General features: G+C 31.1%; 2 protein-coding genes across 2 annotated transcripts; both read left to right on the forward strand.

Moving 5' to 3' along the window:
• Positions 1 to 481: 481 nt before the first annotated feature.
• LOC134684735 (uncharacterized) lies at positions 482 to 11,475 on the forward strand. The gene is made up of 6 exons (XM_063544042.1): positions 482 to 603; positions 3,938 to 4,105; positions 5,146 to 5,258; positions 7,472 to 7,622; positions 10,167 to 10,283; positions 11,276 to 11,475. Exons 1-6 carry the CDS (start codon positions 519 to 521, stop codon positions 11,473 to 11,475), a joined length of 834 nt encoding a protein of 277 aa, XP_063400112.1. The 5' UTR covers positions 482 to 518.
• Positions 11,476 to 12,644: 1,169 nt separating this feature from the next.
• LOC134683990 (uncharacterized) lies at positions 12,645 to 19,293 on the forward strand. Its single transcript, XM_063543293.1, has 4 exons — positions 12,645 to 12,831; positions 13,286 to 13,369; positions 14,957 to 15,035; positions 16,506 to 19,293. Exons 1-4 carry the CDS (start codon positions 12,660 to 12,662, stop codon positions 16,861 to 16,863), a joined length of 693 nt encoding a protein of 230 aa, XP_063399363.1. The 5' UTR covers positions 12,645 to 12,659; the 3' UTR covers positions 16,864 to 19,293.
• Positions 19,294 to 21,047: the final 1,754 nt, after the last annotated feature.

Here is a 21,047-nt window from a genome sequence, read left to right on the forward strand (position 1 = left end):
GTCTTGAAGAATAACTCCTATACAAGTTTTATAACAATTCTTTGAGATTTACAAATTTATCATGTCAAAATAGTTTAATTTGGATATATTCAATTAAAAAGCGACAAAGCGTCGATTATGTCTTGTTCCTGTTGTTAGCCATTCGATGAAATGAGTCGGTATAATAGTTTTTAAATATATATTAACCAACAAACAATGTTAAACCTGTCTCCAGGTATAAAAGTACGTGTAAGAGCATGTGTTAGTTTTGTTTAAATAACAAAAACAAAAAATAAATGAAATCGAGGAAACACTTCAGTAAACCCTATGATATTTGATGTATAGCCGCATGCACACAACTTATGTGCCAACTATGTGAATTAAACATAAACTGTTCACATCTACATGATCTACATCGATGTAATCATAGTTGTGAAGGGCCATATGTGAAACCAGCGGAAATAGCTACTATAATTTGATGTACTTCCTTGTTTCACCGAAAACAATATTTGTAGAGATGAATGTAAGCCATTTTAGAAATGAAAAATATTTTTTCAAATGATGTTATTTACATGTTTTATGTTAGCATTATTCTCATAAATGTGGAAATTATTAGCTCTAAAGGTAAGTGAGAATGAACCTGTTGTTGTCAAGCTACTAATATATTTGTGTTGTGCGAACGGATACTTATACACTGTAAAAGAGAAGCAAAATATACCAGAGGGACAGTCCGTCAAACTCATAGATCGAAAATAAACTGACAACTCCATGGCTAAAAAGTAAAAGGACATACAGACATATAACAGTACACATGACACAACATAGGAAACTAAAGACTAAATCTCGAGTTATAAAAACTTGATTTAATTGAAAGTCCCTGTTTGTTTTACTCTAGAATAGTGCAACAAGGTTTGTTTATAAAGATATAAGTATTGAAGAGTGCACACACGTTGATGTATAGATGCTAAATATGTTTTCTAATCAAGATATTTCAGAATAAAATTTAAAAAAGGAACATTCAGTTTTAGATTCAATTCTGATTCTGTCATTGCTTTTATTAATGAGGAAACAGTGACAGTTCTTCTGTTTTAATTAAGTTTAATATTCTTATATTGCACACATATAAACCAAACGAAATTTTTATATATTCACGCGTTGAATATAAAACACGGTTTTACAATGCACGATTTTAACAACGAGAAATTCATTGATGATGTCAAAAGAAAATATTCAAATTTAACCGTACAACAACATTTAGAAAAAAAATATCAATGATTAGAAAAAAAAGTGACTTTAAAATACTGCATGTAGCTATATGTATATTTTTTTCAACGGTTTAAACATTTTATTTCTTTAAAATATCAAGGAAATGAGTTATATACAACATATACCAGATAAGCCTAATACAGTTTTTTTTTCTAGGTGACTCACGTTTGAATCAACATGCATGATCAAGGAAGTGAATGTCTGTTTTCAAAATGAGTTACGATGAAAATAGTATATGTTATATATATTCAGGTCTGAAACATGAAAATCTATACATATGCTTAAATAAATTGTTCGTGAAGTTGCCAAAAAAAAATCGTTTAAACGAATTACTTAAATAACATTAAGGAATTTATTTTATTAAGGAACACAAAACCTGATACTGAAAAAAAAAAACTTAAAGTATTGGAAGTTCGAAATATATGTAACATTAAGGTCTTGGATAGTGTATATAATGTAACATTTTTGAGCCTATAATCATTGGAGAAGACAACAAGAAATGTATCGATATTGATTATTGAATATTTCCCAACTTATTCGGTAGCCAAGAGCTTGCAGCTAATTCCGATTTTTTGCTTAACGTCACCAGTGTCTGATAGAAAGTTGATGAACTAGGGAGTATGATAAAAGACGTCTCATACGAAAACACGTTCATGATCGTCGATTATTCTAAATAAATTTTTTTTCTAACCAACCCACAAATCGTATGCATATTTGTATGCTAATGTCAAGACCTTTTTGGTGCACCAAAAGGATAAAATTCTTGGGTCATACCACTCAGACCCCTTTTATAATAAATTCTTAACTATCTCAAAAATAGTTTGCATCAATATCGATTGCCTTGATAAGTTGTTTTTAGTTTATCATAGGTTTTGTTTTTATGAGACCTTTTAGAACCTTACGTCATATAAGTTCTTTAAATGTCTTGGTTATACTTTCTATTCAAGAAAATATGTGAGTAGTACAAGCCACGTCTGTTTAATGTCTTTTAAATATTAAATATATCAAAAACTGTTCTGACACCACCCCTTGTTGATAAATGTTTGGTATTTTTGTGTGCATCATCTTCACATTGAACCATAGGTTTTTCGTTGTCTTTTAATTTCAAATAAAAGTGTTCGTTGATGGGAAGAAACATTGCGTTACTATGCTCGATAAGAAATATTTCAAAAAAGATAAATGGTAACCTGCAATGCAAATGTTTATAGTATAGTGTAACACCATATGTCAAAGTAAATGTTTGTTTAAGTCTATACTTCAGAGGAAAAAATCATCAATTGTTAGACAAAATGTATATTGCTAGATAAAATGCACGCCAGGAAATGTAAATGTATGTATTTGGAGTTCATAGCAAATCATCAAGTTCTTCATAATTTTTTTTTATTTTGAATTGTTTTAGTTTGTACTGAAAATCAAATTAGATATTATGTAATAATTTCAATATTTACAAAAAAAAAAAAGACGTTGCTAGGCAACCTTTCCCTCACCCGAGTCAAATGGAATACGTGTAACAGATCTTCATTACATATTTTTAATTGTACTATGGTAGCAATACACACTTAGGAGTTTAGTTTCGCATTTTTGGCCCCTGTGGAATTTTCGAATAGGAAAGTTATCGTGTAATATAATTCATTTTTAGACATATGAGTGCTAATTTAGCCTTCACAGATGGTTTATAAGAGCATCAAGATTACTTCTTACATGTTTTATGGGCTGTTTTCTGTTTGACGATCCGTCATAGCTAGACCGGCAATCGCTCCAGAAATCAATGTAATGTTTACTAACACTTTTTTTCTACACGAAGTTTTTAACGCAACTTTACAAAAAAATGAAATGAAAGACATATGCTTATTACTTTAAGTCAAATTTGGAGAAATATTTGATATCTTCTGCCCCCCCCCCCCCCCCTTTTTGCAATATTTTATTACAAAAAATGCAGATTGTTGCCATGGATACACCCAAAAGAAAGGATATTTTACCATTTTATATACTGGATACAAAATTTATGGAAGATTTGATTACATACATTTGCATATGCCCATATATGACACAAACAGTAAGCTTGATATTGCAAGAAAGCAATGAAAAGGGGATGGTAATTTTATAAGGGCAACTTTTAATATTTTTCCTAACTGTTTATTGCTACCTAAGACTTTAATTTTGGTAAATTAAGCTTATCCGGAAAAGGGGTCATGAACGCCCCGTATCATACCTGGTCATAACTTGACAAATATTTTTAATGACGTTTGTTCGTCTGCAACACTATGAAATCCTAAACTAAACAAAGTATTATATGTTGATGATGCTATATTATTTCCTTCTATAAAATATAGATCGACATACTGCGTAGAAAAAAATCGTAGCATATTGTGCATTTAGATCAATTTGAAGAAGTTGAAGTTGAAATATTTATTGTCATAATCTGTTGATAGAAAATAAAAGTGTACTTAATATCTTTGTGTTGGGTTTAGCAGCAGGTACCTTTACAACTGCTCAAAATGATGTGCAATTATAAAACAAAACAATAGAAAATAAACATTTCTTAAACTTACAGAATGTTGGTATTATTATGCCAAATATTGGTACAATCTTCTTATACTATATCATGTGTACTTTTCATGACACTATAATAATAAAAACTTTGACACTTTTACTTCCATAACACTTGTACATGCACCTCACTTTATTTTAGGAGAGATACCCTCTGCATATGTCACGGATATCTATTATTCATGGAAAGAGGCAAACGAAATATGTGAAATGATTAGATTATATGATAACATACAGTTCCCTGACACGTATGGCACATTAAGTTGGGTAGATGCGCCTGTAGAATATTCCCAATGGGTTGAATATAAAGGTAGGAATACCTAAGATTAGTCTTATGACAGAGGTAAAAAAAAACAAGTTCTAACCATTACATAGGTTGTATTAAATCAATTTCAACATATTGATAATTGCGTTTGATAATTGCGGTATACACATTTCAACAAATTGAATTATTTTAGAAAGTGCCATGGCAACAATTTTCAAAGTTTGTTTTTTTTAAATTCAGCAATATACCATCTCCAGTGTTTTTATATTTGATAGAGTATACATTGGTCTTTATTATGCAATAAAGTTTTTTTCTGTCGATGCCTGCGTTCTTTTATAAATCTTGCCTAGAAAAAGGTAAATTTTCATTTTTTTTATGAAATCTAAAAATACCGATCTTTGGTATTTTGGATTTGCTAATACCAGAATATTATGGACTGCTGATTTTATTTTTTTATTTTAAAAGTCAAGTACTATGCTTGTTATTACAATATCAAAAGTAATTTTATTGCACAATTTGTACAGGTATGTGTACACAAGTCCAAAGTTATCCCAATTTCACCTAAAAAGCATTGAATTTGAAGCCAAAATTTTAGGTCAATGGTTACCATAGCAACCATACACATGAAACAAGATTTTTTTTTTCTCAATATAATCATATTTGAAGCATATATGCCGAATTTGGTGGAAATCTGACACCTATGGTTTCCCAGTTCCTATTGATTCCTTTGATGCTTACAGAGAATTGCTAACTTAAAAGTTTTAAAGGTGCATGCTGTATTTTTCCTATATATTGTACATCAAGAGTTCATATTTTGCAAACTACAGAATGAATATTTACTAAATGAAAATGTCTTGAACCGAAGTTCAGCTAAATGCGGACAAATTACACAATAAATGAAAAATCAATAAACCGTATCTAAATTCTCATAGACAATAATTTATGTACCTCAATTATTTCAATTAAGAATACCATTTTTATTTGAGTTTTGTTTAACCGTCAATTCATTTCCGTGTGTGTTTGTTTACATCTAGTAGTACAAATGCTGCTTTCATCTCAACAAAACTATTTCCATTTTACTCTAGATTGTGTGAACGTGAAACCAGAGTTCATAGAAAAACATAAACGTGTTCAATATGGCGATCAGTTGGGGCAATGCTTGCAGTATTGTGAAGACTATGACTACATTGGATTACAGGTACGTGCATCAGCTATTGAATTAAATAGAAAACAGTTTTGATAAAAGTGCCTATTAAACAACTCTCCATTGAAGTAACAATATGTTAAAATTAAACACAAAAAGGTCGAAGTAAGGCCTTCATCACGAAGTTCTGACTCATAGCGAACAACAAACTGTAAAGGTACACGCAATTGAATGCTTTAAATAATTCAATCAGGCACACCTTCGGTTTCATTTATATATCAAAAACTAAAAACGAGAAACACCAACAAATGACAATCACTGATTTAAAGGTTTTTGAAATGGCGTAACTCATTCACAAGATGTATTAACAAAAACGAGTAAAAAAGAGACGAAAGATACCAGATAGGCAGTTAAGCTCATAAATCGAAAATAAACTGACAACGCCATTAGCATGATCAGTTGCAATTATAAAACGTAATACATTTTTAATTATTCATCACGCTGAACGAACATATTTGATCTATGACACACTGTTAACACAATATTTATAACAAAACGAAGAAGAGGAGATTAAATATAATATCAGAAGCACAACTATAAAATTAGGAAAAAAATACTTTGAATAAATTAACATACACAGGTGAATACAATATACATGGGAGACAAAAATATTCTTTTCAAAATCTTCAAATTATCAAAAAAACGAAATGTGTTTAAATAACAAACATTTCTTTTTATTTCAAACTGACATTATGGTACTTTTAATTCATCTTCACTTTCTACTTCATTTCAATTGGGTTCAACATGGTAAAACAGTAACTTCTCTTAGCCTTTTATTTTAGTGTTATAATGTTTCATTAAGCCTCATTTGTATGTTTACGATCTTAGTATGCCAAATGTAGATGAAACTGAATTATTGCTTATGTTGTTCACACCTACCCTTTATAAATCAGGCGCATAATGTTAGATTTACAACTAGTTATTAGAAACGTTCTATGCATATCCTAAGTCAGGATCCTGTAATTCAGTGGTTGTCGTTTGTTTATGTGTTACATAATTGATTTTCGTTATTTTTTTTCACATAAATTAGGCCGTTAGTTTTCTAGTTTGAATTGTTTTACATTGTCTTATCGGGGCCTTTAATAGCTGACTATGTCGTATGGGCTTTGCCCATTTGTTGAAGGTCGTACGGTGACCTATAGTTGTTAAAGTCTGTGTCATTTTAGTCTTTTGTGGATAGTTGTCTCATTCGCAATCAAACTACATCTTCTTTTTTATATTTCATTATATTCTCTAACATGTCTTATCATTCATTTATTTTACATTCATTCAAGATATTCAGTTTTTGTTCTGCTGCAAATTCATTTATTAAAAGGGCACTAGCTGTCAAATTCATGTTCACCAACTTTAATCAACTTTTAATATTTTATTAATAACAATGTTCATTTATTCAAGCTAGTTAAGTCTAAAATAAATAATAAACAGAGCACGAGCACAACAATACGTAGCTTCATTTCGTGTGTATATTAGTCTATACATCATCTAATTAAGTAGCAAGTTGGCCTCTTAACGATGACCATATAAACATACATATATATCTATACAGATTAACATAATTAAGCAAACTCGTGCTGTTGGATTATTCAATGTCTAATTATTTAATTTCGTATTATAGATGAAAAAAAAATGTTTATCAGCCTTTTTACTTGTATAAGAATGATGTTTTGTGGATCAAATCGGTCTATAAAAGGATAAATTTCTATAAAATGGACGTGTTATTCATCTCTAACTAGGGGTTAAATTGAATTCTCATGAATACAGATTTAATGAGGTTGAATTATTCACTTGCAAGTGAATAATTAATAATAAATGTTTTTAGCCTTTTTGACAAAATTGAACCATACTGGCTGCTAAAAGCTAATTATTATTGCACTATTTGTATTTCATTAGTAATTGAGCAAACAAATATTAATGTTTTTATACATCTCGTAGCAAGTGCCACTTAAAGCGCCTTTCATTATTTCAAATAAATTTAGTCGGATGTGTGTATCTGTTTGTATCTGCTGTTAATATACTTATTTCCGATTTAAGAGTGTGATTTTTTTTTAATATATAAACCATTTATCTTATCCTTTTCTTCGACTGAGATTTGATTATTTTGACTTTTTTTTATTACTTTGTTCCGAGATATTGAAACTGATTGAAGAACTTTTTTCTTGAATACTTGCTATATAAATTATTGTTTTTTTTTATAAAATGTTTACCAGCAATCCAATTGTTCCTGTTTGAGCCTTTCTGAAATGAGTCATAACACTGTCATATCAGGTTGTTCACATAAAGAAATATGCAGAGGAGACAAGTACGCATACTGTGCAAATGGCATCAGTAATTTTAACTGTTTTATTATCTACAAAAAAGGTAAATGGTAGTACATACTTTAATATAGCGGATGCAGTGAATTTCAGATGAATCAATGATAGTAAGGAGAATTTTGTTGTTATTGCCCATGAGACAACTATTTCTGAACATTCAGATGAAATAAATATAAGCTATCATAGGCAACCACACGGCCTTTAACAATGAGGACACTCATACATTGTTGACGTCTTTTTAAAAAAAGGTCCCAATAGGAAAAATATGAACATAAAAATGACATAATTAACGACTTCATTTGTAACAAAAAACAAAAAAATTACAAAATAACAAATATAACAGACATGTACCAGCATCAAGCAATTCAACTATATACTTCGGATTTTTGACAGGCAGATAACGAATATGGCATGGTAAAGCATGTTTAAAGGCGCCAATTTTATCTAAACTTAAGATTTCGATGTAACGGCACAACATAAGAACAAACTATAAAATTCAGAAAAAAACATCGATAAAGTAGATACAGTGTTAAGCTTATCTGTTTCAATTATACATATTTCCTGGTATATTGTATGTCTAACGTGTTGAATATATACATAAATATATTAAACAAGTTGTATATACATTATGTACACAGCCATGTATCACCATCATTGATGGCGATCCGATGAATAAATCTGTTGTAGAGTTGTCACTGACTCAGACGTTCTAATAAATATAATTATTTTCTGTGACTGTATTTTACATTAATTTGTAAGATCCTTTACTATAGATAATTGAGCTGATCTGTAACAATAACATCTCCATGCCTTATATATCATGTACTGTAGTACGCCGCTAGATTAAAACTGACGGGGAAAGGTAACACACGGTCACTAAAAGCTTTATTTTTTGTAGAGCCCAGGTGGTCGTATGGTCTAGCGGGACGGCTGCAGTGCAGGCGATTTGGTGTCACTATATCTCAGTAGCATGGGTTCGAATCCCGGCGAAGGAAAAACGAAATATTTGCGAAAGCAAATGTACAGATCTAACAGTATTGGGTCGATGTTTAGACAAGGTGTTAGATATCATGTATTGGTTGGATAATCTGTTACGTCCTATCGTGTGTAGTCGGAATAATTATAAAATTGCTTATCCATACAATCTCGTAAAATAATTATATAAAGTTCAAGACTGCATGCTAGTTACGTAAGCGCGTCACTGTTTTTGATATGCTGTAACGTTTGTTTGTAGTTGATGACTTATGTTCGTTGTTGTTCTGTGGTTTTCATTTTGTATTCCCTATTTTACTTGTTTGCTATTGAGTTTCGAAAATGACACAGTTTTTAGTTTAAATAGCTATTTACAACACAAACTTTACAGATATGTTTCAAATAAAAATAGCAAAGTGCGATATGCACCATCCTAAAATTCCAAAAGAGACGACAGTTAGGTAACAACAACCTTTACGTGTAAATACATTCACAAGAAACAACACAGACCGATCTAACCTGGTAAAACATTTCAAATTTGACAACGGTAGAGTAACTACAACAGAGGCGGAGTAATTAAATATCCCAAATATATAGCATTTTAATAATTATCATAAATAAAAAATTGACAATGATACAAACGCTGAATGTGACTTCGTTCTTGTTTGTACTCAAATGAATAAAACCCTGCGATAAAAACTCGTACAATTCATAACATTTAGAGTTGGCAATGGTAATGGAATAGCAACAAGAGATTATCTGTGCAGTAATATGTAATGTTTACTTATCAAATTAAAAAGAAGCACTGCGCGAATCATATCTATACAACTTTTCAAATGCATTTATCTTATTTGCTGGCAACGTTTTTAATTTTCTTATCTAAAATATTTGTGAATGAGACTTTCCTCCGTATATCAAACAGTGTTGTGTCTTTGATTGTAATTTTCATTCGATTGCGCTCTGCCTAAAAAATTGTCTTTATTAATATGTTCAGTGGACTTTTCTTTTGTTTCCTTTTCGCCCAACAATGTTCTGTGACACACAGGGTTTGATAATTCTAGAATTTTCACATGTTCCCGTTTTAGTTATGTCATTATGATTTCCATTTTACAGACCTGTGTGATGTGTTTTGCTTCAATAATTATTTGTTCCTGAAAGGAGTTTGTATTGTAAAACTATTTTATATTATGTTTTAGTAATATTTGTATGCAAAACAATAAGTGTTATGATGATTTTCAGAAATATTATTGGGAAAAACAACACAATTCATGATATTCAGATAATACAAACAGTGAAAACGATCATGCAGAAATAAAAATGACTAGTAATTTCAGGTAACTTTTGGCTGTGTTTTTGTAATTGAGTGTCGTCCTTCTTGAACAGTTATGATGTGTCCAAGATAAACGGCATCCATAAATTGAATGTACGAATCATCTTAGGTTATGAAAATTTTCCTAGGAATTTGTCAGACATTTTTGTTGATAAAAATAGTTTCAAAACACATCATTTTACTGAACAATCTTCGTTTTCGGAAAACACTGATTTATGTAGAATAAAAGCAAAATCATAATATATGAACGTCGATTATATCTATCATTATTATTATGTTATTATACAGTGAATATCAACGAGCAATTACACATCGGAAATTGTTTAAAAGTTACAAGGGCTCACGACCAAAATAGTTCTTTTAGAGCAAGCCCGTGTAATGGAGTCTCCAAACCGTTGTGTACAAGTAAGAACTTATTTATGAAACTGTGTCTGTTTTGTTTAATCAACTAATATGAGTTTGCGTATTGTTTTGTTTCTTGCCCCTATAGCTCCTCAAAAATGCGTCCTCTGATTATATAGTTTCATTCCACGTTACATAACTTTATAAATTTCAATGGTCAATTTAAATGAATTTTCAATGAGTAATGCGATTTCAAGATACTGTTCTGGTGGGTTATATGAATCAACTGACCAGCTAGTGTACGCAGTTTATATATATAGAATATATAAATAAAAATGTGAAAATGTGGTATGAGACATCTCACCTTTTAAGTCACTATGCATAAAAAGTAATCAATTAAAGATTAAACTACAGCCTTCAACCGGAACGTTGGAAAACCGGCAACCACTGACCAACTGGCTCCTGACTTCGAAAGGTGCATACAATTACAGCGATTTGAATTGTTTAACAGGCACGTACACTAACCTTACTATGAGAAAGAAGTTTATCACTTCAACATAAACATTTTATATTAAGGATATAGTTTTGTTAGGTTAAGGATTTTTTCAGATGTTCGAAATCTGTTGGTTTTTACTTACGATACAGGTTACACAATGTGCCCCATATCATCCATCCTTTTTTCATGAAAGACTAGGAGAGTTCAACATGGGTCGTTTCTAAAATATTAGCACATTCTAGATTTTATTTGAGACCCAAATAAGGCCTGCGCTTAATATAAGTTAAAAGTCTAAGTAACTCTTTTCTCGCCCTTTCTTTAAATTACAATATCTTGAAATGAATTGTCATTAACCCTTAATACTCTAAGCTTACTGTGTTCTTTTACTACGGCTCTTCTGATTAACAATATCAATTTCAAATTTTCTTAAAAATTGTTTTAAATTTCACCTAACTACAACCCTTAACATTGCTGTAAAACGAAAACTTGTTTTTGTTTTAGGCTGCATTTTTGAGTTTGTTTATTAAATCATTGTCATCTTTTTTAATACATGAATCAGGCATGCGCAGTTTCTACGGACATTCGCAAAATTGGATAAGCTCTTTCAGCCAATGTAAACCAGAACTCTTTGTTTCATATGATCGTTACAAACAGTCACAACTATGGCAAGAAGGACTATTTTGGTTAGCTAATATAAGGAGACCATATATTAACCATTTCCTGGTATGTTTAATAAGCCAAGCCGTCTGTTTGATATGATTTTGTGTATCTATTTTTTACATTTTCTGTATTTTAATTTAGATTTTAAACAACACTAATTTCTAATCGTTATTTATAAATTAATCAAGGTTGTAACAACTAAAGTAAAGTTGACCTTTTATATGTTCATTATAGCTTGGCTTATGTATGTATCCAAAAATACAAAGTAGTAAATAATTTATATTATACCTTTGCAAATACATTAAATATCAGATGAATCAATCGGTCATACATAAAATTTGTATTAAGGTTTCACTGATGAGTCTTATGTAGACGAAACTAAATAATAATCCTGGTACCTTTGATAACTATATTCGCAGGATTTAAAACTGGGTTCAATACATCATTTTCTACATAAAACAAAATTTCTTGATATTTGACAACTGTTATAGGAAAAACGTAGTATGTAACGTGTAGTGTGATATCTTCACTATACCCTATTAACTACTTATAACTAATTTGGTAACTTGATGTACAGTAGTTCGTCTTTTGGGATTTCTTCTGACTCCCTTTTTACATCGATTTACCACTTCGAAAATGTTTACCGACAATTGCGCATCGTTGAAATATTCTGGATGTACCTTCATCAGGAACGATTAAAACCAAATATTTGAATACCACAGACTTATAAGAACCGAAACTATTGAAGAACTATTTGACAAACATTAACCTTATAGTCACATTATCGGGTTAAGGAAAATAGACTTCATGCAATTATTGTTTTATGTTCTATAATCATGATAATGGCATACTTTTTATTTTGACGATATTTTCATGAAAAATGTCTCTTTAAAGAAGGAGAAATTATTGATACGGAAATTTTATGTCCAAAACAGTTGCTTTCTTTTGAAGTGTTAGTTAAAAAAAAAGCATTACAAATCATGTTAATGAAATCTGAATGATACAAAAAAAAAGATATCACTTTGATCAAACAATTGTCAAATGACTGTTGAATTATTTAGTTAGCAACATCTAATAATATACTATATAAAGTTTATACATTGCAGTTGGGTTAGAATGTTACTGGTGAAATTTATGGCGAAGCGCGTATTGCCTTCTTAGTAAAATACGATAAATAAGAGTAGAAATAAAATACCCGGTCAAAATATACATCAACCAAAACAAACATACATGCATATTATACATCAAGTACTTAATTTACAGAATTTGAACCTAAATACTGTATGGCTGTGACCACACGAACATGTGATCATCGGGTATATACATATGTCAGGCAATGCACAGAAAAACTACCAGTCTTATGTGCTGTCACAAATAAGACGTCGCCGGAAAATATACCATCTACTTATTCGGTTGAGATTCCTGAACTGGACTTCATTGTTAACACGACCAAAAGTACGTTTGTATTTAATGTTTCTTTTAATAGTCTTAAAGTGAGAATGAGTCAAAGAGACAACAGCACAATCAAATGTCAGAACACAACTGCATTTTTCATGTACCTATTAAATGCTTACGTGTTTTTACCGAATCTTTTTTGCTAAATTTTGGGAAAAAAATTATTAAAAGAAATGTAGTATATTTGTTGATTAAGGGAAATCTACTCACACTTTTAGGTTGTATCGTTATGATTTTATCTGAAATTATTTGAGTTAAACGTACAATATTCCTTCCAATTCTAGCCTTTTTATTGTAAACATGGTAAAGGCTAGAGTTTACTTTTTGTATGTACTAATATAAAGTTGGCTTTTTTTTTCTTTTTGACCCGCCTTATTTAGTTTATTTGTATAAGTATTCTGTGTTGTATGAATGTATGCATGTATGCTAACTCAAGTCGTTTGTTCCATAACAGATACTGTACCAGCGTCCGATATTACAACATTTACAATTTCGGTTGAAGTTCCTGAACTGGATTCTAATGTAAAAGCGAGTAATAGTAAGTTACTCATTTGATGTTCCGTTATATAGCCGTGTATGATTTATCAATTGCATGTTACTTGTGTACGGCATATGTTGTACATTCTCTCTGTTCCTCGATTTCCAATTTTACATATACATCAGTTCATCCTCTATTGACTCTTAAAATTCAAGAGTTAATCTAAAAATGAGGGTACTTTCTCTAAAAGTGAGGGTGCTTTTTATATGGCCTTCCAAATACCGTTTCGATCCCTAACATCACTGAAGAGACATTTATTGTCAAAATCCGGATATGGCCATGGTGTACTAAAGAAATATTGACACCGAATGTTTGTGGCACAAAATCCTGTCCACAAGTTAACAATTTTTTTTTTTCTGTGACGTATTAAATTTATATTTGGATCCATTTTGTTACATCTTGTGATCAATTTTATTTGGCAATCGCCAATGGCAGTCAGCAGGGTTAAAGAACATCAGTTGTTCGACCTGTTAGTCAAATGCGTTTTGTTTAAAAATACTTTTTCACTTCTTTGGTCTTTTTGGAAAATGTTGTTTGTGCTGTTTTTAGACCCTTCTACAACGACATTTGTGTTACATGCACACGTATAAAAGTTGCGGTTTTTATCCAACGCAATCATCGGTTTGACCGTAGTTTTCAATTTAGACTCGTATATATATCCATATATATATGTAGCTCGTCTAAACATCAACCCAACAATGTTAGATCTGTTAATATGCTTTCGCAAATTTTTCGTTCTTCCCTCGCCGGGATTCGAACCCATGCTACTGTGATATCGTGACAGCAAATCGCCTGTTCTGACATTATTCATCATCTAAATAACGTATTAATTTTCTTTGTTTTTCTTTGTATTTTTAGATTCATTTTTAAGTCATTTATGAGCATTATTTTGTCTGGTCTGTGCGTCCGTTACCTCGTTCGTTCGTCCGTTCGTCCGTCTGTCCCGCTCATGGTAAAGTGTTCAGGTTAATGTTTTTGGTTGAGTTAGTTTTTGATGAAGTTGAAGTCCAATCAACTTGAAACTTAGTACACATGTCCACTTCGATATGATCTTACGTATTCATTTGCCGAAAAAGAGATTTAACCCCATTTTAACGGTCCACTGAATATAGAAAAATAACAGTCTTGATGGGCATCTGTGTACTATGGACATATTCTTGTTGTTTTTAATGCAGTTTGTCACTTAAAAATTACTTCTTGTTTCACATTTGTCTTTTTGTTTTACTTATATACCTTATTTACCTTGTTTTCATGCCATTCAGTTTCAACAGTTATTTATGATTAAGATTTTATAATAATGTTGACTGATGTACCAACAATTTGACGTTTTTTACTCATTATGTTTAATTACTCACTTATGGTTGTCAACATAATAGAATAAGTGAGATTTTAGATGTTTAGCTAGCTATAAAATAAGGTTTAATCCCAATTTTCTACATAGGAAAATGTCTGGTTATGACCTGTGGTTTCCATTCGTTAGAAATGTTTGAGCTTTTGATTTGTCATTTAATAAAGGACTTTACGTTTTGAATTTCCCTGGGAGTTCGTTAGTTTTGTTTTTTTAACGGTTGTTCATATACATTTCAGATATTCTACTGATAACACTGGTTATAACAGCCGTACAAGCTGTTGTGGTTTTTATTGTAGTGATCGTTGTATGCATAAGGTATGGTTTCCTGCTAAAATTATTATCGAATGGATAGGACTGGAAGTATATTTTCTTATTTAAAACTGATGTCGCAGTTAAAAACAAATTGGAGTAAAAAATGTAATGAGATATTATCGATAGTTTTTCTAGCAATTGAAACATATAAATACCAAACTTATTATTATCCTTTTGAAGTTGTAAATGTATACCTCAAGTATATAAAAACAAAAAGACAGAATTGCATCACCTAATTATAACCATTTTTTACAAATATGTTTCTTTTTTTTTTCAAATCTATTGTCCAATTTTGTAATAACTTGCATAAGCGAGAAGCTATTATATGATATTGCCTTGAGTATATTTGGCAAAACTTTAAGGAATGTCTTGTCCTAACTGCTCTTCAAATTCGTACTTTATTAGGCCTTTTCAACATTTTGTCATTCTAGAGTCACTGATGGGTCTTTTGTAGACGAAACGCGCGTCTAGATCAAATATACAATTCAAATACAGGTACCTATGATGCGTTTCACCAAAAAGGATTGATAAGAAAAGCCAAATGAATATTCAACCATATTTGCATGACTGAGTAGAAACATAAGTTTCTTGATCATTTCTGTATTGATCAACGACGTATTTTAGCAAATTATGTTAACAGTACCTTAGCAAGGGTTTTTGAGCTAAAAATTCAGTCGGAGAACATAATGGGGTTAATTGATGGTTACATATATTGATATTTGGAGATCTTGTACTGTTGACTGTTCATTCTGTTACAGTTTAAGTCTATCTTTTATTGTTACATTATTGATAAATTCATAAATAAGCTAAAATGCAACTCCTTGATGTTTTCGTTTGATAGTCCCAATCCCTAATCTCGGATTATCAATCTGTTATCTCGAATTAAGACAATATACCTTGAATATATTTAATACTCCGTTATATTAGAATTTTATTACATTTTTTTATATTGAGGAATAGTTATATTTTAGGTTACGTGATCAAGAGTTTTGAAGACGAAGTCTATTCTTCCAAAACATTCCGTTTAATAACTTGCAATCTAAGAGTTCTTGCATGGAAACCATGTGTAAACTGACGAACGACAACATACTCAAGCTCATGCATTGTTCAGGTTCTATTTATATTTTTGTCCTATTGAAAATCAGGCATGTGGTCATACAACATTCGAACATTTTTATTGTACTCAGACTCATGAATTAACCAATAAAATTACTGATTTGTTGTTTTGGGCACATATTTGGTACTAAGATAACTACTAGAGCTTTATTTTACGACCGAGAGTAACGTCTGCATCTGGTTTGTCAAGATCACAAAGTTTGAGCATCATTACAGATATAATACGTATTAAAATGTTAAACTGGTGCAGTAAACTTGAAAACACTGATGTTATTTTAGAAAATGCATTTAATTATATTGATATTTCAATCCGTGAACTTTCACTTTATCACTTATCTTTTTTTTTTGTTTGTTCAGACGTCGGAACTCATCAATAACTCGACATCAACAAACTCCTGTTCCAACCAATGAAGTTACATACGCTCAGGTCAACAAGCCTACAAAAGAGAAAACACCTGACCATGCTGGCGAACAGACTAGAAAAAACCCAGTCGACGATGCCTATGATCATATGGAACATCATCGACTCAGTCAGTATCAGATTCCAACTGAGAGCAATTATGATACCATGCAGTCTGGTGGAAATGAAGAATTGGAAAATGACTATGACGTCACAAGTGGAACAGACAGACCAAGACAAATTGTCGTTGATGATAGTTCAGAATATAGTCATGTACAGGTAGAACATCATGAAATAAAAGATCCATCGGCTTAAGAAAACAATAATTTAATTAGTGTTTTAACTTAGAAATACACGAAAACTACGTGTATATAACGTTAGCCAGATAATACAGCAGTAGTATCAAAATTAGTGTTTCTATATATAAAATTTTGTAATACTGTACAGTATAATTGTTTGCAATTTTCTGTGCTTTGCATTTTTTTTTATTTTTAAGATCATACACATTACAGACTTTATTTGATTTAGGGAAGTTCAATTTGTATGGCCACATATTTAACAATGACAATGTGTGATTTGGGTTAAAATGTAATGAAAAGAACTATTTAGCATGAACGTTTACAATTGTGTGTACGCAAATTTCTCTACTTGTGACTATAACGACAACAAGTGAAATGTTCATTCTAACCATCCACAAATAAACCTAAAATGTTTAAATAAACGACATATGAAACTCAACATCTGAAAAACTTATTTCATCATCTTATTTTGTTTGCTGATTTTTAAATAAATACATGTATATATTTTGTTGTCATCCAAAGTGAGTCTTTTGCATGTACAAGTTGTCACTCTAACTCCTTCCGACCGGCATGTAAACCAATAAATACGTAGGTTCGTCAGATCAGAATGTGGACGTCACATTTTAACCCAGTATTATAGATGAGTGTAGCGAGAATTGCACCACGCTCAATGTACGCCCAAGAACGTTTGCAACACCTCTTTGAGGAGTCGTTCTTTTAAGTGGCGATTTTGCACGACTTGACCATTCATGACCACATTTATCAGTCACCATTTCCACCGTCATACTAGGCGACGAACTGTTTAAAACTAACTTATTGGGTGTAGTTTAATAAAAGAAGAATACGTTGTATTAGATAGAAGATAAAAGCGAGTCAAAACAATATGAATTTGGAGAAATTATTATTCACAGTGCGGCCTTTAACAATGAGCAAAATCAACACCATATATAGTCAGCTAAAAAAACTCGACTCGAGCAACTGTGAATTAATTTAAACGAAAAAAACATATCCTGATTAATGACAAAAAAATTACGAAAAAAAAGATGCCAAACAAGTACATGAGGCAACCCAAAGTGCACCTATTTATACAGTTTGTCCACCTACGTTTCTTTTTTATCAAGACAAGTTTCCATCTTACGTTTATCTGATCCTTATGCATCATATAGTGCAACACATTTAATTTTGAATCCATATAAAACGTAGAAAAATAGGGTTGAACCGACCTTCAAACGACCTATGGTTCGGTTCGGTAATGACGAGTACCCAAATTGCACCAATGCCTTTATTCACGTCTGTAAAAACCGAATAACTGATGTTTTGTTTCTTTTCTTCCAAAAATTAAGAACAATTTGACAATAGTCTATGCTTTCTATTAATTTTCAAGAAATGGATTCCTGCAAAACAATGTAATTGCTTGTTTTAAAAAAATGACTTTTTTGTGGACGTCGCATGGTGTAGTGTTCGTTCATTTCACTTTTTCCAGTTGACACTTCATCTGATGATATAAACTGAACGTTTAGTGAATATATAAAGATATTTATTTTTTTGGAAAACATGCATAATGTCAAATTATCCAAAAATACAAATTGTTTAGTTCCTTAGAAAAGTTGTTTTTCGCTGCTATTTATGCTAAATAAGTGCAATTTGGGTACCCGGTCTAGATTGGTACTGTGACGTTAGAGAATTATGATAAAATGTTAGAAAACACTTCTTATGATATGCTTTAGGAATAAAAAACAATTAGTGTTAAAGAAAAGCATGGTCGTTATTTTTACTGTGTTATACTTATATGTAAATATTTAGAAAAGCTGTAGTCAAATATATATGCATCTTAGATATTGCAAAATAAGTCGTATTGTGATGTATTGTTACATGCACACATACTATGTTGTATAATATAATTATTTGATATGTTTTAAAACATGAAATGATGTATACTATTGTTTATGCAAATGTTTTTATATCCTGTCATTTTCCTTAAGTATGTGTTCCCATTTTCTGAGAACTAAAGAACTCACCGATAAAGATAAAACGTTTTGTCAATATCAATTTGAAAACAGAAAACAAAATTTTGACAGTTGTAGACATAGAAGAAAAATAATGTTGATTTCTTTACAAACTAACAGACTTGGTTTTTTTAAAAGCCCATATGAAATTAAACTCAATTCAATTGAAAAGTATAGGTTTGTTTTACAGTTGAAGCTACATTTTAAAAATTAGTACATTCTTTAAACAAAATAGTTTCTACGAATAGCTGTTACTTTGTCAAAATGTAAAACCAAATGGGTAATTTTGGTAGTAAATGAAAACCTCACAGTCTTGGGATCACTAGTACTGTAAAACCCTGTATGAACATTTGGTATGAATTAATAAATGTATACAATTATAATAGGAACATATTTGTCCTATTGCTTTGATCTAATATATCTGTTTTTATACAACCCATATTCGAAAACCAGTGCGCTCCGATATCATGCATGAATAAAGGCAACAGTAGTATACCGCTGTTCAAAACTCATAAATCCATGGACAAAAAACAAAATCGGGGTAACAAACTAAAACCGAGGGAAAAGCATTAAATATAAGAGGAGAACAACGACACAACACTGAAATTTAACACACACAGAAACGGACAGAGCATCAGACGAAATCCCACGAGAATAACAAATATAACATCAAAACCAAATACATGAATTTTGGATAGACAAGTACCGTGCCACGTCTTATCTTAATATCTCATAAATAAGAGAAAACAAACGACGCAACGCCAAAATGCAACAAACACAGAAACGAGCAATAATATAACAACGGCCATCTTCCTGACTTGGTACAGGAAAACACATTTAAAACACGTGCGCATCTGCATTTCTGTAAACAAATCTATCTTTACTACAAAAAAAATACTAAAGAAGGTAAGTGATGAATAAAGTAGACTGAACACACTTGCAAAATCTGTATGTTTTGACTTTCTGAAAAAAAATCGTTACTATACGTGAACTATTTTCCACTGAACGTGATGCAGAAAATATAAAAAAAATAAATCTCTATATTTGAAGATAAATAGGCAGTGCGAACAGTTTTATATAATTATAAATGTCAGTCACTGGAAAATAGGGCACTGCGTGAATAAGAAGTATGTGAGGTTTACGTCAATAAGGCAGCAAACCAGCAACATACATAACCGACATACATCTAGATGGAGACATTTAAATAAAATCTTTAACAAAAGACACGTTTCCTAACATTATGTCATATGTGTGCTATCAGATTTGTATATTATGTTTTTGAGCCATCAATGTTCACCGATAGTGTAGCATGTAACAGAAGGAGAATCAGGTGTGTGTTATACGTTAATAGAACAACTCGAAATCTCTAAATAAAAGGGGATCATTATTATATAGCATACGACCATTAACGATGATCCTGGCGAGGAACACACACACCTTAAATAAGATGTTACGGGGTTTAAATATATTTGTTATACCTCTCAAACATCCACTGTTATCTTAAAAAAATGATATGAGAGATAAGAAAATATAATAGTAAATTTTAGAATGTATCTCGTCTCCTCGATGTTTGTACTGGTTTTACCAAGTCAAAACGAGGGTCAAGTTTCCCGAATGTTCGACTAGTATTACTTCACTGCGGTTAGTTCATATATTAAAGATTTTAAAGACCTTGACTGACTAAACAGCCCTTGCACGTTTGGTTATGTTCACATTGTTGCAAGGCTAACAAACCTGCATGTAATGAATGTGTTATGAAAAAGGTTTAGTAATACGGAACTTTTTCAAAGATTTGCAAATTTAAGTTAATTATCTGTAGAAAATATGGTGAAGACTCAATCTATGTTACCTTTTTTGGGGGGTATTTCATTTTAGCCTGCGGAGATCACAACTTGAAAAGGACGAAAAAGGCCAATAATAAACGTATACATGGTAGATAACACGTAAATAGATATCCAGATTTCTACAAATACCTTATAATTTTAGATAAAATTAGCAAAAAGATAACTATATACGTTGTTAAACCCTTTACAGCGTGTGCTAGCCTGTGAAAGAAGCTGGCTTGTTTTATTATGTATTATATCTAGGAAACACATTTGTGTTTGGTTTTACGTGTCCTTCTTTAAGTTAATTGGTCTGTCGTGACACTTAAACCTTAAAATTATGAATAAAAAAAGATACATGGTGTATGAAA

Source organism: Mytilus trossulus, chromosome 9, assembly GCF_036588685.1.
Source record: "Mytilus trossulus isolate FHL-02 chromosome 9, PNRI_Mtr1.1.1.hap1, whole genome shotgun sequence".
NCBI classification, from domain to species: Eukaryota; Metazoa; Mollusca; class Bivalvia; order Mytilida; family Mytilidae; genus Mytilus; species Mytilus trossulus.

Coding starts and splice junctions, on each gene's coding strand:
- LOC134683990 (XM_063543293.1), top strand. CDS start 12,660: ATGGCTGTGACCACACGAACATGTGATCATCGGGTATATACATATGTC. Junction 13,370..14,956: donor TAATGTAAAAGCGAGTAATA/GTAAGTTACTCA, acceptor TATACATTTCAG/ATATTCTACTGATAACACTG. Junction 15,036..16,505: donor GTGATCGTTGTATGCATAAG/GTATGGTTTCCT, acceptor TTGTTTGTTCAG/ACGTCGGAACTCATCAATAA.
- LOC134684735 (XM_063544042.1), top strand. CDS start 519: ATGAAAAATATTTTTTCAAATGATGTTATTTACATGTTTTATGTTAGC. Junction 5,259..7,471: donor ATGACTACATTGGATTACAG/GTACGTGCATCA, acceptor AATGTTTACCAG/CAATCCAATTGTTCCTGTTT. Junction 7,623..10,166: donor TTTTATTATCTACAAAAAAG/GTAAATGGTAGT, acceptor GTTATTATACAG/TGAATATCAACGAGCAATTA.